The 26,911-nt window shown below is 45.4% G+C and overlaps 1 protein-coding gene across 1 annotated transcript; it reads right to left on the bottom strand.

The window, feature by feature from the left end:
• Positions 1 to 2,212: 2,212 nt before the first annotated feature.
• Positions 2,213 to 26,911, bottom strand: LOC142592704 (uncharacterized). Its single transcript, XM_075704283.1, has 3 exons — positions 26,700 to 26,911; positions 9,212 to 10,482; positions 2,213 to 5,933 (listed from the first exon to the last, which is right to left on the bottom strand). The coding sequence occupies exons 2-3, from the start codon at positions 10,100 to 10,102 to the stop codon at positions 5,346 to 5,348; spliced, it is 1,479 nt and encodes a 492-aa protein (XP_075560398.1). The 5' UTR covers positions 10,103 to 10,482; positions 26,700 to 26,911; the 3' UTR covers positions 2,213 to 5,345.

Here is a 26,911-nt window from a genome sequence, read left to right as displayed (position 1 = left end):
CGGATGAAGGACTCCGAAGTGAAAGAGTGAGATATACCTTGCTCTACGAGCATTTCGTAAAGGCCGATCTGGAGCACGTCCGCGTCATGTGGGCTATATATGTATAAGGGGTGATGACTTTTAAGTTTTCAAGTTTAAGTTTTCAATACTAGTTCTTTTCTTACTGCATAAACATATGGAATGGCTTTGCGGACTGCACTGTAACAGCACAAAATGTTGAAGAATTTTATACTCAACTAGAATTGCATTACAGGCAACGGGATAATAATCAAGCTTACTGTTATTCTTGCATTTCTAAGAGTCCCTACACGTATATACTTGTTCATGCTTCCTGTAATTTGTGTTCGACAATGCTCTATAATGTTGTATTGCCGGTGCTGAAATTTATCTTTCATTTTATATTTCCTTTCCTGTGATGGCCCTCAAGTGAGAGCTACAGTATTCCTAAATAAATAAATAAAGTTTTCCGGAATATTTAAATATCATCTGTCGCAGACAAAAATGTTCCAGTCCTTCATCTGGATTGCTCAGAGAGGCGGCCATTACTTTCGCGAGAAATCGAAACATATATTCGACTAATTAAAAATAATTCGCTAATTCACTTCTCACTTAATTGCTCCACGGGACATAACGCAATTTACGATGTGTACCCGGTGAGGTTGCAAGGTGTATCCACTTGGAATTAATATTCAGAATGACACCTGTTGAGAGATACGCGTCATCAAAGTCGCTGTAAAAGTACATTCTTCTTTCAGTAAATTTTTTAACAAAATGCTTTTTCATGCGTTGAAGCAGCAAATTAACTGGAACGCCCATGTATTTCGTCCCACACTTTGGTAAATAATATCTCCAAACTAGTGTCATTTATGTCACATATGCCATCTGCCACAGGCGATTTTCGGAAATTCTGGAATACTTAGAAATGAGCCCCCCGTATATATTCGAAAGCAAGGTGCCGCCAGATCCGAGAACTATGGGAATCTTGTCACTTTGCGTCAACCCCCTTTCTCTCACACACACACACACACACACACACACACACACACACACACACACACACACACACACACACACACACACACACACACACACACACACACACACACACACGTGTGTGTAATGCGTCCACTACAGTGGTCATCGTTTTAAAACGTGCGCACGTATGTGGGTGAGCGTTTGGCCGGTCATGTAATGTCTCTGACATAATTTGACCGACAACTATCGCGGAAGAGCTAGTGATCAATGTTGCCGACATTTCAGTACAATCAAGTAAAGGCATCACAATCTGCAGGACATACGTTTGCTTATGTGCGAATGAATGCGGGAGGGCAGAGAGCAAAACGATGCGCTGAGGCCAATTTTAAAGGCGAACATTGCGTCAGAATAAGCGCGCGTCGAAGAGATATATTGTGCGTCGCTACACTATAGATAACGATTGTATAAGCTGCGCGTGATAGAACCTTGAATAACATGCCACCGGTCACAAACGACTTTCAGCTACATCAGAGTATTACGATCACGTAACTTTTGCAGAATTCACGCAACATTTCATTGCGTATGCTGTATGCTATATGGCATTTTTTTTCTTTACGGCCACAGTTGCCTAATTTGAATTCTATATTTAGCTTTACACACTTCAAGCGCTTTGGAACGAAATACAATGCCGATCGAGCTAGTATATTTATACACTGTAGAAAGACGCAGTAAAAGAAAAGTGTTATCTTGAAAAGCAAAGCATTTTATGCCACACTCTCTGAGTCTGTCTCGAAAATGGCACTACACGCAATTTCTAGACAAGTGTTATGCTTTGAGTACTGGTTCGCTTGAACTCTGTAATTAGAACGCAACTCCCAAAGCCACTAAAATTTACTGATTGAAGTTGTGTTATTGAGGGCACTGGCGATTATCACGTGACTGAGCTTTGTCAGAAAAACAAAAACCTTTTCTAGAATTTCCTATTTTGCATAATCCGAGTTTGTCTTCCCAGAAACAAGTGGTACACCCGTACCGCGAACTTCCAGGACGTTGTGGCATAGCACTCGCACCGAGAGCCGACAACGTGCTGACGTCTGTTCAACTGTTCAACAACAACGCTGTGCTCCCAGCAAAACCAGGTTCGAAGCTAAACGGTCACTCATTACAGACACAACCTTCATGCGTTCCTCAAAACGCGACTTTCGTAATATTAGAGGCTGCATGACAAACATTTCAGACATTTTAGCTGAAAAGTTTATTAAGGGAAACATATCAACACCGTAAAACAAATCTGTGCGCCAAACACACGCGAGAAGAGTTACCCTGGAGACCAATTTTTCACAAACGGATATGGCGGGGAAAAGTGGGACCGCACTGTGGCACTTAAACAAGTCCTCAAAATCTTACCGCACTAGATGAAGAAAGAAAAAGGAAAAAGCGACGGCACTCCAGATGAGCAATTCTGGCGGACACATTCTGTCAAAGACCTGAGCGAACAGTGATCTCAGGCTCCGCTCTACCGCTGAACGACTAGACGCTTCACGTGTGGCTCCGAGAGCTGGACTTGTCCTAGTTAGGTCTGGCTCTCGCACACGAACGACATACTGCATGTATGAAAGAACAACATTACTTCCCGAGCTTCCAGCTGTCTTTCATTACCCGCCAATGTGACCAAATGGATTTTCTTTATTTACTTGTTCGTCCGTTCCCGAAGCGTTCGGCAATACGAGTGGTGGAGATTATATTGTTGACCCTTATGCACGGACAGCACGCCTAAGTTTGACCAGAGTCCTTCCATGTTTTTTCTGGTCACGAAACTGCCGCCTCAGTTTCATATAGCGCCAGCGCCCGCCGCTAGAGGCGCAACCGTGCATGAGAGGGCATGCGAACGCCGCTACCGCTGTTGTTGTGTGTGGGGCAGCCTCGGTATTCTAGCTTTCTTAACTTCCTCAACGATCGCTTTAGTTTCACGTAACTATTTTTAACATTGAATATAATTAAATTACTGCCTGAGCGTGTCTTCTTCGATGATATGAGCGCACGGGACGAAAAAAAAAAGCCGCTCATAACATGGAGCTTGCGGCAGTCTCAGACCGAAAAAAAAAAGAAAGATCTGGAATTTTAAGAGCCAGAACCGCGATACGATTATGAGGCACGCCGTAGTGGGGGACTCGGGATTAGTTTTGACCACCTGGGATCCTTTAAAATGCACCTAAATTTAAATAAGCGGGTGTTTTGCATTTCGCCCCCATCGAAGTGCGTCCGCTGTACACGGCCGGGCGGTCTCGGTCCGGATTTCTTCGTCATCGCCGTTCGCATCAACGCTTCGGTGGGCTCCGCTTTTTAATATTTGCCTTAAATTAAACACCGCGCATTCGCAACAAAACGCCAGTGGTCCCACTTATCACCAGATGAGTAAGCGCCAATTCTCCGTTGTGCATAGCGCCAGATTGTTCGCCGAGCACAGCTGTTCAGTTTCTGTTAAACTGTGGCAGATAAGGACTCTGTGGGCAGTATCTTATGAGCGGGACCGAGGTTTGGGCTTTGTCAGGTACGCTGGAAGGCCTTCAAAAAATCCTTGGAATGGCGTTAGTCTTCAGCGTCGGCTTCTCACGCTCCAGGGACACGTCGTCGCCGTTGATGTTGAAATTGTACGCAGTGACGATGTCCGAGGCGTCAAAGTGTTTCGCGCACACACGTGTATACTTCGATTCGAAATTAAAACCGCCACTTTCCTGCCGCGGTATGGCCCGCTTCCATTTCTCGCGCTGATCCTTGTTATTAGGGAAACAGAACAACGACACCTTTTCGGTCGTGCCCTTGTAGCCGGAACGGCACCCAGGCACGCAACACGTGTTCGGCATCGTTGTCCCACTCCACCACTTCAACCAAACAGTCCAACACTCGAAAAATAGCACAGCACATGCACAGAACGCACCCGATCAGTCAGCTCGCCTCGCACTGCGCACGCATTTCGGTACGCGAACGATGCCCTCTGTGGCACAGTGGCGCCGCGTCGCGGCACCTTTGGGCAGCATATGAACCTCTCCCATAGCGTGACGGCGGAGTTTCGTGACCAGAAAAACATGGAAGGACTCCGGTTTCACGAAGTACAATATGAGAAAAAAAAAAGCATTTCATCTAAATTATTTGCCTAAAGTGATCTCTCAGTTCAGTTTGAAACGCACACTGTACAACGAAGTTGAAAAAAAAAATCTAAATTTCTTGCTAATATGCGCACACAAGATATGCCGACGACTTCGGCTGGCATCTTGGGTTTCCGACGACAGTTACACCCTCGGTCACACGGGTCAATTTCAACACCAATCGGGCGCGATCACTTTGGAAGCATGGCTACCTTGAGAACTTGTGCTCTCGTTTGGAACTCGATCCTCTCCTTTTTTGGTCGTTTGTTTTCGGGCATATAATCACTTTCGCGAGATTTAACGTGACTAGTACCGAATGCGTCGGCTCCTGCAGGCATTCTTGGCGTAGTGCTAAGCACGCTGTCTTAATTTAGTTGCACGATGTCCTGAACAATGCCGCCCACAGGCACCAACGCGTCCGGCGGTACGTAGTCACGCGAAGCATCGCGAAAGTGATTGTACCCACATAGCGAACGGCCGATAACCGCGCTTTTCTGTCGTAAACTTGTTGCAGCTGTGTTGCACGCTATCAATTGTTGCCTCGACTGGTACTCGTACAACGGATCGGATGGTTTTCAATACGCATCATGTATATTACGCTTTAAAGCTATCTGTGAATGTTACAAAAATCATTAAGGCCACTAGCCTGGCGCGACTGGTACACGGACGCTGAGTAAGAACAAGCCACACACACACAGTGCTAACTTTCAACAAGTACTTATTCCCGGGAAATGACGCCACTTATACATCCAGCGATATACGTCACAGAATGTATACCGGTTACGTAAACTGTGGAATCGATAAATACCGTGCTTTTCACCGAGGAAATGATTCGTTGTTGGACGTATATGCGGTTGCGTGTGTGCACTGCTCTTCCTCTGTGCCCACGCGCAAGTTGCGCACAATACGGGCTACGGCACGGGCTCCCTGGCCGGGGGGCTCCGGACTGCCCGGCGGTGCCAACCCACCAATCTTCGGAGAAGCGAACGCCGTTCCAGTTACCGTAGCATCTTGTTCACAAACATTTTTTCGCACATCAACGACGCCGCGAGGTTTCGAAGCCGCAGGGGCCACGGGTCACCCGCGTTCTAGCTCACAATGTGCGCGACAGTATACTAGTGGCGTTACGCTAAAGGTCTCTCGCGACGACGTAAATATATATGCGCCGTTGACAAGGCCTATAGACGAGAGCCCAGCCCCCGCCGATTGCGAAAGCGCCTCGGGTCACTCGATTCCGTCGTCGTCGTCCTCCCCGTCCTCGTCGTCCCAGAGTTCCCTCCCGCCGCCCGTGAGGCGCCGCAGCTTCTTGTACAGGCACCGGCTGCGCTTTCGGAGCAGCTCCACTTTGGAGCGCTGCGCCGGCGGCAGCGAGGCGAGGCAAACCCGGAGCGGCGCCGAGCCTTTCCTCCTGCGCTGCCTCGACACTTGGGCGCGCAGGGTGCTGTCGAGCCGGGCACAGTGGCGACACAGCGCGGCGCCGTACACCTCGCAGTCGGCGTGCCTCCACACGCCCAGGGCGTCGACGCGAGCGCGAGTCGGGTCCACATCCGGGTACTTGGCCCTCGGCGGTCCACCGCTGCACATGGGCAGACGGTCGATCGCCTCGACCATGCGCTCGACAGCCTCGACGCTGGTCGGCTTCGCGACGTCGCCCAGCGCGCCGTTCAGGCTCCGGTTCGACACGAACGCCTCGAGCGGCTCCCCCTCGCGGCTGTCCGTGACGTTGACGAACTTGCTGACGACGGGTGTCGTTCCGTCGCTGGCGACGGCGAGGGTGCAGAAGACGACGCGGTTCCCTCGGGGCACCCTGACCTGCGACCGATAACATCATCGTTACTGGCATCGGTGTACGTAGTACGCAGTATGTGTTGGACGACAGCAGTGACGCTGTCGTCAACGACAAACTGACAAACCGCAGATTCCCCCCGCTGGCAACTTCACGGATTACTTAAAGAAAAAAAAAAAAGAATTGACAAATTATATAGATACATATTACATATACATATATATAATACATATTAACAAGTAACTCGGCGTAAACAGAGATATAAATTAATGGCGCGAATCATAACACGTGAAATACAAGAGAAGAAATAAAACGTCCCGCGAAACAGACGAACGCTGCGAGTTTCTAGAATAGAGAATTTTGAAAGACAGTTTTCAAAATCAGATGATCTAGCGCAGTAAAACAAAAGTCTTGTAGTTGCTTGAATGTAATAGTGTCTACATGTTTATCATTTTTGTTTAGGCAACTAAATAACCTAAGTGCATTGTTTTGTATAGTCTGTACGTCGTACGTATCTCTAGACGGGGTGTCCCCACTATCATGCACCAAGATTTAAAAACATGCAAATTCCACGTAGCTGGACAGAACCAAGGTAATGTTGTTTGCCGTCGTTTGGAGATACTCCGAGTATCTTTTGCATCCTGCCTAATTACGTAATTAGTCTTAATTATTTATTCATAAATTTTCAAACATTATGTTTAGATTAAGAGTGTCACGGAGAAAATTGTGCAGCAACTTGAAAAATTCCCGATACAACTTTCTGCTGCTCAATACATGCTACATAAAAGTGTTTTCCGAGCGTGAAAGAGGCCTGCGAATACACGCAAAGTGCCTCCAGCGGCCAGTCACGCGGCAATTTCGTATGTATTCGCATGCTTCTTTCATGCTCGGAAAAAAAAACTTTTATTTAGCACATATTCAGTAACAGAAAGCTGTATTGGGAGTTTTGTTGCTGCGCAATTTTCTCATTGACACTTTTCATCTAATTATATTTGAGAATTCATTAATAAATAATGATGACTAATTACGCAATCAGGTGGAATGCAAAAGATACTATGAGTATCTCAAGTAGTGGCAAACAACAATCCCTTGGTTCTATCCAGCCAGGTGGCATTTGCATGTTTTTAAATCTTGGTGCATGATAGTGGGGACACCCTGTGCATGCGAACATTCCATGGCTCAACATGTTGTGTAGAGAATAATGCAATATTTTCTTCTAGCTTTGCCAAATTGACAAGAAAAAGAAGTTTGGTGATTATAAAAAATGCTCTTGCACATGTAAACTCAGACGGGACTGACAGAAAACCTACCTTCTCCATCTCTGTGTGGTATTGTGCTAGGAGAACATGTGCACATCATTAAGCGGTAGCTTCTTTGCCACTTCAGCTATGATCGTCAGTTGGGCGTTTCTAACCTAAAGCCAGCTGATTGGCTGAGGCATGTATTGAGGGTAAGGAAGGGGTCTGGTATGAGTGGGTGCGTATTTCCCCGAGCAGACAACGACAATCCCAAGGCAGACAAATCAGCTAACTCAGCCATCCGTACTGACCCTATAGAATGTGCCGACCATGGTCTTCGTTCGCTGTAGAACTAAACTATGAAACACGGGTAACTAAGCATCCTCGCTGCAAAAAATATCCGTCTTGAAGCCCACAATTCTGCATCATTATTTTATTAAAGAGAGAAATATCGTTCGTTGCTTTCCTCCTTGGATTTGGGTGCGGTGTTCGGTCGGTTTTTCACCGAATTAAGTGGGCTGATCCCAAAAGCAGTGTAGCAGTAAACTATACCAAAGACTGAGATGATGCAATCAAAACTGGGCCGATCATGGCAACTGTAAGGTGCAGTAGCCTGGTTCACAGAGGTCATGAGATGGGAGTAAATCATTGCTGCGCGGGTAAGACTGAGCATATAAAGACCCACGCGTTAAGTGTGAAATTTGCGCCTGGTGTCATGGAATGGAAGCACATTTTCAAAGCTAGGAACAAGCATCTTGCCTGGAGGTCGTGTGTTCGCTATGTTGCAAAATGTGGTGCAATATGCAAACGGTTACACATGCGCTTAACGCGAAACCAAGCTACACAAAACTTTTGCGGTGGGAGATGAGTGTGAACAGTTCCTTCAACAGCACGCATTATGTGTTTTTCGACAGCATTAAATTGGAAGGTCCACCATTTAAAAACGCCACACATAACGGGAACTTCTGCAAGCGCAATGGGTCTGTAGATTGCTATCACTGTCAAGACATTTTTGGGCTAAACTGCAAGCAATGGTCATTATTATTAATAATAGGTAGTATTAATGTAAACATACATAAACACCACACAAACAGAAAGAAAGAGGTGGGCTGGCAATTTTCTCTTGGAAGGGGCATTACATTGAACATAGGGTATGCAAAAACGTGCTGGTATTCAGGCCACGCCATGTTAATGGCGTTTGGTTTGTTTTGTTGGGCCAGACAGGTGATGGTAATGTTGATTTCTGAGGTCGTACCTCAGGTAATGTCACACACATGCCACATACTAATCTTCAGTTATGATAAGGTGACCGTCAGTTCCCGTTATGAGCTTGTAATCCCTTCAATTCCTAAGTGTGACAGCTTCAGTTTCCAATGAATGATGTCTCAATTAGGTCCGATAGGTCTGTACAGACATATGGGAAAAAAACGATTCATTCTTACATATGCTACAACATACAGCGCTATAGTTAACCATTGAATCTAGAATGATTTAATGTGATCACTGATGTCTGGCAAATTCATGATATTCTATTGTCAGCACCGCTGAATAGTATGGTAAGCCCAATCCCTAATTATACAAAGTTATGTTCCCCTGGTAACAGTAAGGATAATTCACTGGAACATATAAAACATGAACTAACGAACGGAAGTAAAGAACTGCCCACTAAGTACAGATGGGACAGACATGAAAACTAAGCATCCCCAATATCTAGGAACAGATAATAGTCCGAAAGCTGTGCCCACGACGCATTAAGTGATCACGTGCTGAAACACACAAACGAAATGATACGCAATAGGAAGGCCCACATTTCAAAGAAACAGAAAATCTATAAAGGTAAGTTCAGCAGGAGGAAAGGTGCACGGTTATTCGGAATTTTCAATGTGAATCCCACACCGTCTGTTATTCTATTTGTACTGTATCCGAAGAATCTATGGAGTCTCGGAGGCGATGTTCCTGCAGATTCCTATGCACACAACACGCCGCACCATGTGCATTTTGACCGAGGGGCAGTGGTCACTCATTGGAGTGATGAATATGTGAAATGATAGCATCGTGTTGCATACCTTGTGGTAGTTCCACGTGAGCGGGAGTTTCACCACCTCAGGGTGGTGCACGAGGTGTTCCACAAGGGCCCGTGGCACAATGCGGGGTGCCTGCGGTGTGTCGAAATCATTGACTACGCACGCTACCCTGGGCACTTGAAGCAGACACTGCTCGTCGGTGCACTCCTCTTCCTTTTTTACTTCGACACGACAGTCAACGCCCGCACCATTACATTCGACTTCACTGAGCTGTCCTACCACCCGGCCTTGGTCCTCGTTGTGAACCACTTCCTTTGGAATCGGCACACCCAAGCAGTACTCTTCGTTCTCCACTTTGACGCGGAAGTCAGGGTGAACGCTAGGAGCGACGATCTTTTCGTCCGTGCGGGGCTCCGTGTTCCAAGTCAGGCTCGCGTCGGGGCTGTCCTCCTCCTCTCTCTTAACGGTGATGCGCTGGTCGAGATCACCGCTTCGGGCGTCGGCGTTCAGGCAAGGCGTCGTCTCGAGCGAGGCATACCGAGTCAGGCTCGAATCGCACAGAGGCGCCCCGGCATCTGGCGGCTGTTGCGCGACCGTCTTTGACGACCCCTCTGGTGCGTCCGAACCGGCGCCCGCGACACCGACCACACCTCCTTCGAAAATCGTCGGCACCGCGCCTTTCCGGAGCCTCGGAACTTTCCTCTCGTTGAGCAGCACGTTCCCCGCGTGTTCGCTGTAATACCTGTCGCACACCAGGTGCTTCTCGAAGTGCAGCGCGCAAACCGCGTCCTTCCGAGTGAGCGCCCTGTCTTTCCTCTGTATGTTCCGCTCCCACTGGCGAAGCAAATCGGGGTCGGCCGGTGGCCGGAAAAGCGGACACGTCCTCTTGTTTCTGGCGTAGACGGAATTGCAGCCGGGCACAAAGCAGAACATAGTTACGGTTTTGACTGTTCAACCTTGATCTATCGAGCGCACAAAGCCCGCGAGCTCGTCAGCCTACCGTAGTGCGCCTCTTCCGGCCCGCCATTCCGGGGGATCGGCCTGGACTCTCCAGTATCAGACCTCCTGAGCTGCCATTCAGCGACGTTCGGCAAGCGTCCGATAATACCACATTTCCCAATCATCTTGCAGCAGGCATGGTAGTAAACTGGAGACAGCTATAGCTTTGTGCTTCCGAAGCTAAAGCTCAATAACGCGTTGCCAGGTGCTTTCCAGCGCTGCTTTCATGCAGGCGGTGACATTTCAGATGGCCAGGGACATTCTTGCTTCAACGGGCCGCGCGTTCAGATAGTTGCAAGGGTTAGTGGCCCAGCCTGCGAAAAACATGAAAACAACGTTTACCCAACAGATATGCGACGAATTGCCACATTTTTACCAGTCAGGTACCATTCGGGCAAAGTCGATATATTTATAAATTATACCTCTGTCCTTAAAAATACTACTGAATTATTCTTCTAAGTATTATTTATGTTGTTCTTTATTCATATTTAGTCTTCTTTTCTTCATAGTGCGCACAAAACAAGAAGGCTTATTGTATGCTGTTTCGGCGCACATAAATACACAACTCTATTCAAAGCAAACAAAATCGATTGCGCGGGACTTCTATGATTCGGTGGTAGTGGTGGTAAACATTTATTCCACTTATTTACAGAGAGAGTTGAGGGCGACCTTACGGGCCGGCCCCTTACAAAATCCAGGAGGGGTCTCTAGTCCGGGACTCCTGTGGCCTCCGCTGTGGCTCGGGCCCTAGCCACGAGAGCTCTTTGGCTCTCTAAGGTAGAGAAGCCGAGCAGGGCAGCCTCCCAGCTCTCTCGCGTGGATGCGGACGGGACGAATTTGCTATGAGCGTTACCTCTGAGACAAGGCGGTGGCGCATTCCCACCAAGCGCGGGTTCTTTCGAACCTTTTGGCACATTTAAATGTTGCTGTATATTTATACTTTAAGCTACATTATTTACAGTAAAAAGTTCCCCATTCTATGCTCCCTCCCCTTGCGGCAACAATCTTCAAGCCGCCTTTTCTGGTCTTCAAAGTAGTTTCATTCATGTTTCCCTTACTCTCTTGAAAACCTAGCGCGTCGGCCAAGATCTAGCTTCCGCATATATATTCGCTGGATGGATATCCTCGCATTCTAAGAGGATATTATCAATGTCCTCATGCACCATTACCATGCGCTATGCATGAGTCATCAGAAAAAGTTCTATGCCTACGCGTTCTAAAAATTACATTGTGGGGTTTTACGTGCCAAAACCACGATCTGATTATGAGGCACGCCGTAGTGGAGGGTTCCGGAAATTTGGACCCCCTAGGGTTCTTAAACGTGCACCTAAATCTAAGTACATGGGCGTTCTCGCATTTCGCCCCCATCGAAATGCGGCCGCCGTGGCCAGGATTCGATCCCGTGACCTCGTGCTTAGCAGCCAGCACCATAGCCACTAAGCGGCCGCGACGGGTAACTACGCGCTCTCAGACACCCTCATTTAGCTATAGCAGTAATTATCATAAACCTTTCCCTCCCGGATTCTTTTTTTTTGTTATTGTTTCATAACTGGCTTCCGCTCCATTCGTTCTTCCTATATAGCGGTTATTTCTGCATCTGTGACTTTACACTTACGACGCTTTTCATTACCTTAAGAACTCTTAAAAGTTTACACCCTCTGGGGCTTATCTTGTCCCATAACGATAATCATCTGCCTTGCGTTCGTTTCCTTTCTTGAAGGCTCGGTGCTCGCTACTTTCCTGTCGAGAATGCTGTGTCACGCTGATAACGCGCAAGCTGTTCGTGACTTGCACTCTAAGAACAGTTTACACCCTTTGGAGTGCCCCTTCTGCCACACAACGATAATCGTCATCTGCCTTGATGCGATTCCTTTCTTTAACGCTGCGAGCCCGGTACTTTACAGTAATGAACGGCATGCGCGTTATCAACATGATAGCATTGCCGACAGGAAATGCTATCACACCTTACCATGTAGCAATAGTGGACAATAAAGCATGGAAGATATTCCGGGCGCTTGTTAGCCTGGCTCCGGCAAGCATGAGTGATAAGTTTTCCACTCTGGTTTTCCCGGGAGCTTTTTTGTGCGTGCGTGCGTGCGCGTGCGTGCGTGTGTGCGTGTGTGTGTTCGTGTGTGTGTGTGCTCTACTCCTTTCTTATACTTCTTCCTAACACTACTAAGTCCGCTGCAGCTATAGTGCCTGGAATATAGTGGCTAGTGTGCCGTCCACCCGCTCTTTTCAATGGAGGAGCGTGGCGCCGCCTGCAATGAATGCCCACGGTGGCCGGCAGAGGTCGCTGCCATACGGGTGGGTGTAGACTGCGCGTGTCGTCTGCTTCGCACATCAGTTTCGCAGCGGTTGCGTCGGTTTCCATGTTTGCGTTCTCAGTGTTATTACAGTGTTGCGTGTTTGTTCTTGGTGTTATAAAAGAGTGAGTGTGTCGCTGTGGTGTTTGTGTGCCTGTCATTACAAGAACTATATGGCGGCGGTGAAAAAATGCCGAAGCTAAAGAGACAGTGCAAGGAGAAGACCTGCTTTGTGCCGTTGTGTAAAAGTGGTTACCGCTCGAACACAGAGCGTGTATCCTTGTTCACTGCACCATCTGGTGTGAAGCGGCTAGCAGAATGGGCAAGAATGATTAAGAGAACGGACAGAAGACTAGCACCAACTGCTGTGGTTTGCGAAAAACATTTGGAAAGCAGTTTAATCGAGCGCGCGTTCTCTGTCACCGTGAACGGCGTCGTCCACGAGATTCCTCGCGATAAACCGCGCCTGAAACCCGACGCCGTACCCACGATATTTCCTGAGTATCCTAAGCACCTTGTGCCTAAAGTGCCATTAAAAAGAAAAACAAGAAATCTGTGCGAGCAAGATCTAGAGCTTCCATCAAAGCGGCGCAAGCGGGGTGAGTCAGCTGCCTCTGAGCTGTGCTCAGCCGTTGAGGGAGCGGAAACAGAGTCTCGAAGGTGTCCACCAGAATGCTGCTGTACCTGAAGAGTGCATCCCACGCAGTAGCTTTGAAGCAGCAAGCGCGCAAAATGATGGAGCTCAGTGCCTACAAAACACTACTGAAAGTCGCCATCCGTTCAGCGACCTCTCTATTCCTGTCGGGTGGATGAAAGTGCCATCTCTGCCAGCAGAATCAGTAGCTTACGCTTATTGTGAAGCCGAAATAAGTAACTTCGCCACCCTTTTCATTGAGAAAATGGTATTGTTCGAAAAGCCTTTGCCTGAGCGACAGTCAGTAGTAGCCACGGTTTACTTGAGAGGGAGAGAGAAATCAAAACAAGTCCTCACAACTCGTGATGAGGCCGAATCTCTGATCAAGAACGTTTCCTTGACAGTTCTTTGTGGTGGATGCGGCTAAAGCCTGCTTCAAAGAAGCATACTTCCTACAGAGATGTATTTTGCGGAAAAATGCTTGTTATCTACGAAGTCTGAAGGGGAGTCCTGCGGTATTTTTTGCAAGTACCAAAGAGTTCTATAGCTCAAAACCAAGCCTGCAGGAGAAAGAAAAGGGAAAAGGCAAGCGCAGGGAAGCATGGCGAAAAGAAACACTGTAAGAACACGTCTAGAAATATGTCGAGAACCAAGAAACGACTCGCAACTGCAAAAGAACAGGTGGCACACATGAAAGAGCAAAATGAGGCTGTTAGCGAAGAGGCATTTGAAAATAAAATTAAATCTCTTCCTCACAAACAGCAACTCGCTGTCAAGAGCTGCTTCCTCGCTGCAGGACGAAAGTCACATAAAGGCATGCGATACAATGATGAGTGGATCATAGAATGCATGATGATGAAGATGCGAAGCTCGAAGTTGTATGAACATCTCCGCAGAGAAACCATTATGGTACTGCCTGGGAGAACTTGCCTGCAAAGGTATCTGCAACGCTTCAAGGGTGGCTTTGGCCTCAGTGCCAATATTTTCAATGCCTTGACTGAAAAGACGAAGGCCATGGATGTCTACAGTCGACACGGTGGTCTCGTCATCGATGACATCAAGCTTTCAGAGCACCTAAATGCAAAATCAGCAGGTGAGTAAAGCTTCATTGCATATTCTTCGAAACCCCTGCGTACATGAAGATGGAGTGTTCTGCTAATCGCTATGATTTTCCTCAAACGAAATGTATTACGATCGAACGCCCATATGCATAAGGTGTTCTGCAATGTGTTGCTTCTTATTGCAATATTAATTATATGGACACGTACTCCAGGTAAATTTTTGCCACCGCCGTAATGTTCTGTGTAAAGTTAAAGTGCGGTAAGACCCATTCACACCCCTGAGCGCCGTATGGTGTGCGTGCAATGGTGCGCCAAAAATTATGATGGTTTGATGCACACCGTCTTCCCGTGCGCTCTATGTGGGAGCTGACATTCAAGCGGGAGCTATAGGGGGTAGCAGGCTCCTCTAGCCCGGCCGTGGCTGCGCATGGCTGTTCGCGCACCGCACCTTTGCGACGGGTGCATAGCCTAATTAGGGCGAGCCGACATGGCTTGTGGCTACATAAACGCTCTCTGTTCGCCTTGAGTTGGAGGTCGTGTAACCTCAAATTCTGGAACGGCGGTGAAGCGAGAGGCATTTTCTCCCCGCTGCATGTGCTCTCCACCAGAGTTCCTGTTCATCGAGTGCTGTCCGTCAAGAAGTACCGGTGCGCACGCGACACCGTACTTGTAAATTGAATTAGCGAATCTTTACTGTAACCTATACGACTGATAAAACTACGAACCTTAATATTTCGTGTAGGTTAATGCTTTGCCATCGCTATAAATTGCTCGCCTTTCATGTGAAACTGACATGTTTACATTGTTTTACTAACGACTGAAATGTTCCAACCTTTCTTGAGATGTCGAAGTAAATCTGGATGTTCCTCCTGTGCTTCTTTTTTACAATTAAGGCCACATTGAAGGTTTTGTCGACCTCGGGGATCATAGACCTGCTGACCAGAAGAATGTGCTGGCAGACCATGGCACGGTAGTGCTGTTTCAGCCATTTACTGGTTAGCTGACTTATTTTTCTTTCTTGCTTCGCAACCGTATAATATGTAAGGCTTATGCTCTCAGAAAATACTTATACCTTTATGCAGGAAGCTGGACACAAATTCTTGGCGTTTCTGCCTCCAAGGCCAATGTGAAATCCGCGACACTGGCAAAAATCGTTGTGGAAACAGCCATCCTTGCGGAAAAAGCTGGTCTCTTTGTGGACTGCATAACATGCGACGGCGCCAGCTGGAATAGGAGCATGTGGCGGCTGTTTGGAATACACGGTGAGATATCTTATTTGAGTGCAACATGCTAAGTTGTTCTTGCAATGTTGTGCTAGTACTGCAGCACACGCTTTACGATTTTTTAACTTGTGATGAATTAATCGCCAACCGTGGTGGAGCAGTGGCTTTGTTGTAGAGCGCGCTGCAAAGCCCGAGGGTGCGGGATCAAATCATTGCTGCAGCGGCAGCATTTCGACTGGGGCGAAATGCAAAAACGCCCATGTACCGCGCATTGGGTGGACGTTAAAGCACCCCAGGTGGTGAAAATTAATCCATAGTCCAGTCACCCACCACGGTGTGCCTTATAATCTTATTGTGGTTTTGGCATGTAAAACCACAAAATTTTTTTTGAAATTAGGTAATAACTGCTTCTCCTTAACATGTTTTCTTTCTTTATTTTTTACAAGGTACTGCAAGCCACGTTCGGAGCAGCACCAAGCACTCAGTCGATCCGAAGAGGCAGCTGTTCTTTGTGCCCGATTTTCCACACTTAATGAAGAACGTGAGAAATTGATTTGTTGTATAACGGTACCTGACACCAACTGGACATGTCCACAGTGGTATTGTTCAAGCAGCTTTCGAAGCAGATCGGGAAAGTGTTACACTGAAAGTGATGCCGAGCATTACAAATGCACACACTAAGCCGAACTGTTTCGAAAAAATGAAGGTGCACGTGGACATCGCATTTCAGCTCTTCAGCGATCAGGTCGTCAAAGGGCTATTTGTGTACAGGGAGCGCATTGAGTCTTCGTATGGGACTGTGCAGCCGACTGTACATTTTGTGAAAGAAATGAATCGCCTGATTCGTGTCATGACATCACAGACAAGCGGAAAGGCGCTCAAGCCTGGAAGTCCAAACATGCGCTTTTTGAAAGGGTTTCTTGAATATTTGCGAGAGTGAGAGCAACATGCACAACCGGCTGGTGATGGTTTTCTTACAGAAAGCACAGCTTCTGGACTAAGGGTTACCATCACAAGTATATATCCTTAATCTGTTGTCCTACCTGTCATCTACCGTGAGCTTCAAATATCCTTTAACGTCCCGCTTAAGTCAAGATAAGCTAGAAAACCTTTTTGGAATAATTAGACAATCATCAGGCTGTAATGACCATCCAACAGTTTCGCAGTTTCTCGTGACTGTCAACTTACTGGCATTTTATAATCTAGCCAAACCACCCAGAGGAGGAAACTGCCCACCAGACGTGGTCAGAGCACTGCTGAATCCAAATTAGTTGTGTGCAACAACAGGCAGGAGCCTACTGGACAGGATAGACGGCCTTCTTGACCGGAGAAGTATCAATGAAGCTGAGGATGTCATTCAATCTCTTGCGTCCAGTGGTGAACATCAAGCTTACATAGAAAAAAAGGAGCAATAGCGCTTTGATATGCTATACTGCAGGTTATGTTGCACGAAAAATCATTGCCAAAAATTCTTGTCCCCAGTGTGCAGGCTGCCTTTGCGTAAGTAAAGCAGAAGCTAGTGCCGACGTTGCTTTATATTTCACAACCCATTTTGACAATGGAGGCCTTGTGTATCCTAGTCAGACCTTATCAACAGCTGTGAAGGCCATGGAAGATGCATTTACTGCGTTCTTTAGTAAAAACAAGTTGCATGTAGCGAGTCTAGCTGGTTTTTCAAGTCAGCTGCAGACACTGGCCTTTCCACAACTAGGGTGCCCAGAGCACGAGAAAGCAACTTTGACCGCAGTAGTAAAGTTCTATGTTCTTTTGAGGTTTCGTCTCTTTTACAAAAAGCATCAACAAAGAGAGGGAAGCGCAAAGAAAAAGGCAGAAGCTCCTCAAACTGCGTCACTGCAACTAGATCTATCTTCATGTATGTGTGCTTTATCTCATCTAGTGCAGTATTGTGCCTCCGTTTGACTATTCTTCCACATGAATAAAATCTTTGTTACGCTTAAATAAAAGCTCTGTTTCCTATTTTTGTTCAAGTACATCAGACATAGAAAGAAAACTGCACGTGTTTGCCAGCTTTAAGAAATTTATATAGTACACGGAACACCAGCAGTCTATTTTGTAGGCTAACTTACTTATTATCATATACCCTCGGGACCGAATGGGCATTATGAGCCAGGAGATGGGTACATTGTTTACAAACAATCAAAAACATTCAAACCTATCAGCACAACAATAAGAAACAGGCAGAAACAACAGCAAATAAAAATAAAAAGAAAGAACAGCGAAATCCGAGTCATTTCGAAAAATGATCGGGTACGGCGGTCTTGAATGGTTATGCATTAATAAAACATTAATAGAACAGTAATATAACCTCAGCATTCTTTTATTTTATTAGAATAAAAATGTAACCTAACACTTACCTTTAAAAAAATTACTCTGCTCTCATGGCTAGAATAAAAAACAGGCATCCTTAGCTATCGCCTAAGAGATCTCGACGCGAAGGTGAACGCCTTGTAAAGCTTACAGTAATTCACCTTAATCCACCCTAATCCTCTGTCATCCACCCTAATGCTCCTTAATAAACCGTGATCCCCCCTAATTCAACCTAATCCACCTTAATCCAATCACTAATCAATCAATAATTAAATTTACTAATCATTAATCATCTCTTATACACGGCTGGACATGCTTTGGTTCGCTTCTGGCCTTTCTTCGGTCGCGTGATACTTTCTGAACCTCACAACACAACCATTATGGCTAAACCCCATAAGCGCGATTTTGTGCGCGACAGCGACGAGCGACGGCTTCGAGCGACGGATCGGGCGTCGCGTGAACAGATCGCTCGATCTTGTCGCGCGATCGCTCGGTTCTGCAAATCTAGAATTCGTCGCTCGCCGCCCGGAAGTGCTGTGAGCGACTAGCCAATAGCGCGAAGCCGGAACTAGATGTACATAACTCAAGTACTTCCGATTGTCGCAGGGAACGAGCAAACGATTGAATTTTTATAGGTGCAAGGATAAGAACCTACTGCAAGACTTTCAGAAATATTTTATGCTGCTTTTTACAGTAAAACACATCAACTTAAGGTAATAAAGCACGCGTCACGCTAGTTTCGGCTCCTATATTGCTGCCCTCATACCGGCAACACTGGGGAGACGTCGCTCGAAGTCATCGCTCGCATGGGGTGCAACTTGTAGGCGACGAGCGAACGCGACAGCAATCTCCATCGCGTCGCTTGTCGCTGTCGCGTGCAAGATCGCTTGCATGGGGTTTATACTTTAAACATGGAGATCTAAGGCTTTTGCCTTAAAAATTAAGTTTTCCCTTCGATAGAAACACTGGAGATTCCACGATCGAAGCCGAGCTGGCACAAGGTTTTCACGCAAGCGACAAGCGCCAAAGAAGCCTGTTGTAATCAGAACAAACCCTAATCAGAAATCAGCTGCCCACATTTCAACTGTGCTGCTGCTACGGCTTAAGCCTGTTTCACATGATGCGATTTTCGTCGCACCGGAAGTGCGATTTCCGTCGTCTGCGATGAAAATCGCAGTCGCAGTGCCGACCCCCCGATTTTCGGCTGCGACCAACCGGTTGGTCGCACAGTCGCACCGTCGCACCGATCGCTGCGATTTTCCGTCGAAATTGCGCGGAGAGCTGTCAGCGGAGCTATTCCGCCTGTTTGTTTTGGAAAATGGCGTCTCGCACGACAAGTGCAATGCGCGTAGACGTGGATCGTCGAATTCGGTACGTACGCGAAGGGAGAATAAAAACTTGTACAGATTGCATTCTCCGATTGCTATGCGTTTGTTGACACGCTACACAGCAAATGAAGTGCATTTTCACGTTTGCTTCGTACGCCTTTGCGAGTTGTCAGTGCTAGGAGGTGTTCGATCCCCAGCAGACGACGAGGTCGTCACAATTTTCTTTTGTTGAGCAGCATGCAGAAATCGCGCTTACGAGGCAGCTTGAATTATTTCAACCTCGGCAAGGGCAAATGACAAGACAGCAAAGTACCAGAAGTTTCAACGTTGCGCTGAACGCGGTACCGTTCAGTTGCATTTTCTTGTCGGTTTTCAAGCATGAATTTCCCGATGCATCTTGAAAGCTTATCTTGCCTCTTATTAAATTTGACAGAGCAAAATTGTAGGCTATCGTAATGAATTTGCTATGATAGCATTAAATCCGTGGCTTGAATAAAATATTACATGCACGTTAAGTTGCACCTCTTCTCTGGAGAATTTTTTTTTTCTTGCACAGAAACCAATAAACATAGACTATGTTGTGGACTTTGTATCCTTACTGCATCTGCATGAACACTTGCTCTGCAAGGTAATTAACTGTACAGCTAGCAGATTAATTAAATTGCTTGCTATAGTGGCAAAGTGACAACGTACCCTCCTGCACAATTATGTAGAACTCGTGCAACAATGCGAAAAGCAGGCAAACGGCCTGTTCTTGTGGGGATAAAACAGTATAAAACGACACGCTGAAGAAAAGTAAATCAAAACTGTGCAGTGAAGTCAGTCAGTACAAGCAGTTCTTGCACGTTCACAGCGGATCAAGTGTGCAGAAACATTCATGCCTTACATGTTTCTAGTAAGTTTCTAATAAGTTTGTGATCACATATATATATATTACTGTGTAAACCCATATAACGATATCCGCTGCGATTACTACCTTTATAAGTAATGAAATACCATGCTACTTGCAAGTACATATATCACCCGAGGATTTTAGAACAAATTTCTGCATTTCAACTATACACAATATGTGGTTTATTTAATAAAAGACCACAAACTGGGCCTTTTTGCAATGACAAACTTATTCCAAACTTTACTTACATACAGGCAAGAAAAAAAATTATAGACAAATATTGTTCTTCAATTTGTTCACCTGCCACTGTGGCTATAGCATTCTGCTGCTAACGCAAGGCGAGGGGTCGATTTGCCAGCCATGGAAGTCGCATTTCGATGGGAGTCATAGGTGAGAAAAAAAGCTCTTGCACTTAGATTTAGTTCATCACCTTTTATTGAACCCTTACACTTCAAAATACTATTGCATAGGGGGGCATGCTTATGCAAAATCTAACACCAATAGAAAGCAAAGGGCAGAATTGTAAAACAACCATCTTTCATGATAATTCGAGTGTGTAAATATTCATTGCATCAATATGTATTGTTCAACAGCACTGCACAAATAAGCATGATCAGGTATAGCAAGTACTCTGTCAGGAAGCTGGTTCTACAGATGTATAAATGTCAAGGCATGAATGCTCATACTACGTCACACATATAGAACAAAGAAAACCTTTTTCAAGAGTTGTCCCTTCTGGCAGATATGAGTGGGCCATCAGCAGCAGAAACTTTATTGCAGGACATTGTGTAATACCGCTTATGAAAGAATGAAGAGTGTGAAGAGGCTTTTAACAGCAGTACCTCATGCTGCTCTAATAAGAGGAATGATGAGCAAAAACATCTCTGGTAGAGCACGTAAACAGTAACTTTCTGAAAGACGGAAAATTCCACGTGAGCGTTGGAGGTACATTTGGCCCACACACAACAACAACACGGGCATACTACAAGAAACACTACAGCCTATGGTGTATTACAGTCTATGGGAAAGCTATGTTATACAGAAATCAAGAATGATGCAACAAGCCCTCGACAACACTGCAGACTTTCTTGGCCATTCTGGCCTCTCGCTTTCTGATAAGTCAGCTCATATCTACGTCGGAAAAAAGAAAGAAAGACTAGAACCAAGAACTACCCCAGATTGCACATTGTGATCCACATAGCTGGACAAATATGCCCACAAGTCAACATCCACAAATCCTCAGCTAATGTAAGTCCATGACGGCAGAGCCAGCACGTGGGTGAAACAATTATGCAATGCCTGGACGCAACTTCCACACCTGGTGAAAAGAATAATCTCGAAATAATGGGGGTGGACGAGTGGATACTATAGAAAATCGCAGATGCTGTGCTTGTGTCCAAGGTATGGTACGGTGTGAATTACCAGCAGCACACAAGAAAGACAACTCATCGAATACAGGCATCGTGTAGTAATAACAGGTCTTTCCAACTGTACCATGCTTGAAGACCTCTATGAGAAAGAGCTAACGAACAAGTACCTAGACAGAGTAGAGTTGCAGCCTGCAGCACAAATTCTTTGTCTCAAGAGCTCAGAACCTCGTCCCAAGATACTATGCCAGCTATCATATGAGATGCAAAGACAACTACCCCTCCCTTCAGACACACAACCTTGGGAGTACCTGAACTTGAAACACAACAGGCCCATACCGTGGAATATGGGGGCAAACAATTAGGCCAGGAGACTATATGCAACTGCCAAACACACAGAGGAGGTTGCTAATCATGAAGATGCAAGCAAACATAAGGCACATATAGTACACTGATCTGGCAATAGCAGTGTAACAGTAGTATGACACTACATAAAACTAAACCCTATATAAGTGAGTACCATTCCAGGTCATCCTACACCTAGAAAAGCTGAACTGAAAGCAATCAAAGCAGCACTTGTTGTGCAGATTACACCCTGCACAACACCCTGCATGGATTCACCAGAAACTGTCTGCGCCTGCACATCACACAAGATTGTCAGGAAAATCAGGAGATTGACACGCGACTTGCAAGCAAATGGCCAAGAATTAAATTACAGGATACACAGCCATGCAGATATTCCAGGACACAAGCGGGCTTATAAGCCTGACATAATAACTGAAAACTAGATGAGTTTGTGCGTACTCATTATTAACTAAAGTGCAACAGGTAGACAACAGACAGGAACAAAGCGCTCTGTGTGTTGTTCACTGCGTTCCTGTCCATCGCATTTCTGTTGCACTATAGTTAATGAATTCATAAGGCTGCACAGGAGAAGAATGATACCTCTGCCCAAGGGCCCGATCTCGCATCCAAATCCATGCGTGTGCACACACACACACACACAAATGTTGAAAGAGTGCATAGCATGAAGCAGTCTCAACAGGATGACACTAGATATGGATGAGGACTAACTTTCAACTGAGGTTCATTTGCAAAAATGTGGGGAGTTATATATAAATTACCAGAAAAACAAAGGACGATGAGCAAAGCCAGAACAAGGTGAAAGCAGGAGCCAACATTTCGACAAGTGGACTTGTCTTCTTCAAGGTCCACATGTGGAAAAGTTGGCTCCTACTTTCACCTTGTTCTCGTGTTGCTCATCGCCTTGAATTTCCATCTCCTGCCTTCCCCGAGTTTTCCCCAGAAAAAGAAAGACATCTTTGAAGGATAGATAAAAATTGGTGCTTGATGCAGCCAAACATAAATAAAAATGCTACAGAAAGAAAATAGAGAAAAATTCCAAGTGCAGCAAAAAATCATTACAATTGCCAATCCTGCATTCCAGCACCTTTCAAGAAACACGGTTGTTATTCCAATAGACAGACTGACAGATTGCTAATGCAAGCACATTCTTCCAGTTCCATGCCATTGGGAAAGAAATGAGTTTCCTGGAAGGTAGCCACATGCACACTTGGTGATCACAATGTTTTTTTCCCCTGGACTTGTATATCTATATGTATTTTCTCCCTTTCCTGCTTTTATGTTTGGTTTCATTAAGCACTAGTCTTTATCAGGTTTTATTGCTGTACTACTTTGTGGTAACCTTTAGAGATCACTGCATTTTCACAATAAACCTTTTAATTAGAAGTTAGCATACCCTGTTCTTACTGCTTCACACTACATTCTTGTTACATTGGCCAAATAAAAGATTTTATAAGGTATCATGAGGGCCATTAAAATGACTTGTTGCAGTCTAAAAAAAAATGAATAGCCTGGCTGCAAATGGCACCAGAGTACACATAAGACAAACAAGAAAACCGAGATGATCTAACAACCAAAAGTTTAATGTACACACCGAGTAAATGCTCGCTGACAAGCAAACTGAACATACAAAAAAGGAGAAGCAAAAATTCATGTGCGTTTCCTGACAGGAAATGCATCCATTTTTAACGGAGGCCGTGTTGACAAGATTAACCCAGCATTTTTAGATCTACAGCTTCCGTAATTTCTCTAGGCAGCCGATCTGCACAGAATGCTAGCTTCTTCCTCTACAATGCACGCTCAGATGTGGAGAGTGCATTGTAGAGGAAGAAGCTAGCATCCTGTGGAGATCGGCTGCCTAGAGAAATTATGGATGCTGTAGATGCAAATAGACTGGGAGAATCTTGTGTCAGCATGGCCGCTGTTACACTTTCAGAGATGGATGCATTTCCTGTTGGGATCTGTATGGACACACATCAGATCTTGCTTCTGCTTTTTGTGTAAATTCGATTTATTGCTTGTCGAACAGCATTTACTCGGCATGTTCAATAAACTTTCATTTGTTAATACACCTCATGATTGCCTTGGTCTCTAGCAGAAAGGTGTTCATTCTTTTTACAGTGAAGCTGTATATGCCTAGGCGAAACACTCATGATCCAATCCCAAAAACCCTAGTGAAGGGGTATGAGCCATTGTTTAAGGGGCTTTGAGCCATTGCATTCGTCTTGCATGATGGACGGAGACATTTCTTGTTGGGTAGACATAGAAATGCTTATGCATTTCAACCATACATTTATCTGCGTATTATTGCAGGGAAGGGACACAGAGGGGGATGGGGTTAAGACAAGATCATGATGTCATTATTATCTCGCAGCAAAGGTGAGGTGGGCAATTGGCTAGACCGATAGTGATGTCGTTTCTCTCTAGCAGCAGAGCGCGCGTGCAGTAGTCTCTCTCAGACTTCCGAATAGGTTCGAAAATGTGTCCCTGTATTTCATTAAATGAAATGTGCAGGCCCGGTGTGTCACTTCGTAACTACAGTGCATAACTGAGTCATAAACATTATGATTAACGCATTACAAAACACAAGCCCGTAACATAATTCAGAAAGACTTTGATGGACCCGCTGGATTAACACAATGAACCACTCATTGCACTTTCCATGACGGTGATCTTGCAAAGTGCAATGTGTGGCATTCCAAATAAACAATGTGATAAACCCAAGCCAAACATGTGCATAACCTCATTAAGAAACTCAGACATAACCAATAATATAGAAAGACTTGAATAAACCATTGGAATTAACCCAGTGATAAACGCCGGGGCTGCACATTTCAGCTTCGCTGGTTTACCGTCTGTACAGGGTGCATGGGCAGTAACTTTTTCTGTTATTGTTTGTTAAGTATTGTATAATGTGCCAGTAAAACACGTTGGGCTAGTTGATGCAATGTATTGGTACTGCTTTTTTTGCTGGTTTTTTTCTTAATGTTGTGCCCTTCTTCCTTTTGTAACAACTTTTTTATTCCCCTTTGCATAATACTCCAACCTAGTAGCCTGCGAGGTATATAAACACATAAGTACATAAGCACGTCATTCATTCATTTTGTTCGTGGAACAAAAACGCATTGATAAGCTTAGACATATAGTCATTGCTTAACACTTTCGAAATTAACAATTATAGCTTGCTATCGACATTGAAGCAGCCTTTCGACAGCAAGAAAAGGAATCAGTTTTTCCAGCTCTGAACATTGAATTGCAGGAAATGCAAGCAGGCATAAAATTCTGCCAATATAATCTGTTTAGGAATACCAAATTGGAATAAACATTGAGACTTGCATTTGTACTTTCTCTGGCAAAGCAATCTAGCTTGAAATGACTCCCATAAGCATGTCGTAACAATGTTGATCTAATACAAGTTAAATGCATGACTAGCTTAAGAAATCTGGATGATTGCTGTAAATTACAGTGAAGAAACTATAATATCTAATAACATTAATAATATAATAATAATATTTATTTCCACAAAACAGGCTAACCGTGAGAGGCGTGCGAGGCTGAGCAGAAAGCTGAAAAATTCTAAACGGCAAGTGCGCCTGCCGTGGGCCTACGATTCTGCATTATGAATAGCGCGTATTGATATGGTCTTCTTGTTAGAAGTTCCGAGTATACTACCAGCGCGAGACACGGGACAACAAAGTGGACGAGAAGCGCGTCTTTTAGAATGCTATGTTACAACGTACAGGTTTCTACAAAAGTGACGGTAACTGCTTGAAACATTTGATGCGTCGGCTTTTGCGCCTTTAGAAATATTTAGAGAGGGTTCCCATATACATACATATATATACATACATACATATATATATATATATATATATATATATATATATATATATATATATATATATATATATATATATATATATATATATATATATTCGCAGCGCAAGCACGGCGATGGACGAACCAGGCTAGCGCTAAGGTTGAATTTCACGACACAATTTTCGTTCCACGTCGTAATCACACAGATCGTTTGAGGCTTCGTTCAGGGGCACACGCGGGCGTTCGGGTTGATGCTTCTTGTTGCGTTTGGCGTAAGAATATGGCTAGGAGCAGGCACCACATATGCGCAATGACGGGCAATATACACGCATCACTTCTCCAGAAGCTGACGCCGAGCACGGGTAGCGCGAGGATCTTGTTGGGCTGACACGACAACTTCGTGGCAGCCGAATTCTGAATACTGCATATACGGTGAGGGTAGCTATATGAACTTGTCGATAGGTCATCTTGTAGATTGTTGTAGCGCAGGCAGAACGAAACGGTCATAGAAGGTAGATAAGACAACACACAGCGCTGAACCATAGAATAAAGAATCGCTGAACCACCTGCGAACAGCTGTTTACGTGCGCGATGTCGCACTGAATTACAGAAACCGCCGTCGCGCACCCCAAGACAAATCTTAACTAACGTTTTTAAATTAGTAAACGTACATATTATTTGCTTTTAATCAAGAGAAGTCAATAGTATTATAGCCTAAACGTTTTATTCACTACAATAAAAGAATTATGCAGAGTGTGCCACGAAACCTGGCAGTAAGCAGCCCTGGGCGTCGCACCAGTCGCATTGTTGAAATCGCAATCATGAGAAATGAGCCCTCTAAAAATCGCATTGCGACGCGTGCGACAGCACCGATTTTCGTCGTTGCAGTCGCAGCATGTGAAACAGCCTTCAGCCTTCGCCTGGTCGCTCCGAAAGATAAATTAGGCTACTGCAGTCATTACGACCGGCCACTAACGTCGCATTAGAAAACAACACTGAAAGACTCGCATGCGACAACTTCGAGAGACGTGTTGCAACAGCACGAACGGCTGTGCGCAGAATAACCGTACTACACACGTGACACCAACACGACAAGAGACATCACTGTTTTCAACGTTGACACGAGACGCCTTATCATCGCGTGCCACAGAGAATACGTGAGTGGCAGCAGCACGAACAGCGAGGTTACGAAGCGTGAAGTGCCGCTTACCTGAAACCAGTGCAGAAGCACCACGAGGGCCCGCTGAAAAAGCTGTGGCACAGCTCAGCCGTATAGCCTGGTATAAATCCGAGTACGCACATTGGTTTAATAATGTTTCATTCGGCAACGCTCCCAGAAGAGTGTTAAAGCTGACAGACGAAGCGATACCAACGAAGAACAAAGCAACATCAAAGCCAGTCGAGAACCAGGAACACCAGTAC

Source organism: Dermacentor variabilis, chromosome 9 (genome assembly GCF_050947875.1).
Source record: "Dermacentor variabilis isolate Ectoservices chromosome 9, ASM5094787v1, whole genome shotgun sequence".
NCBI classification, from domain to species: domain Eukaryota; kingdom Metazoa; phylum Arthropoda; class Arachnida; order Ixodida; family Ixodidae; genus Dermacentor; species Dermacentor variabilis.
The sequence above is the reverse complement of the archived record's forward strand: the minus strand, read 5'-3'. Positions and strand labels throughout refer to the sequence as shown.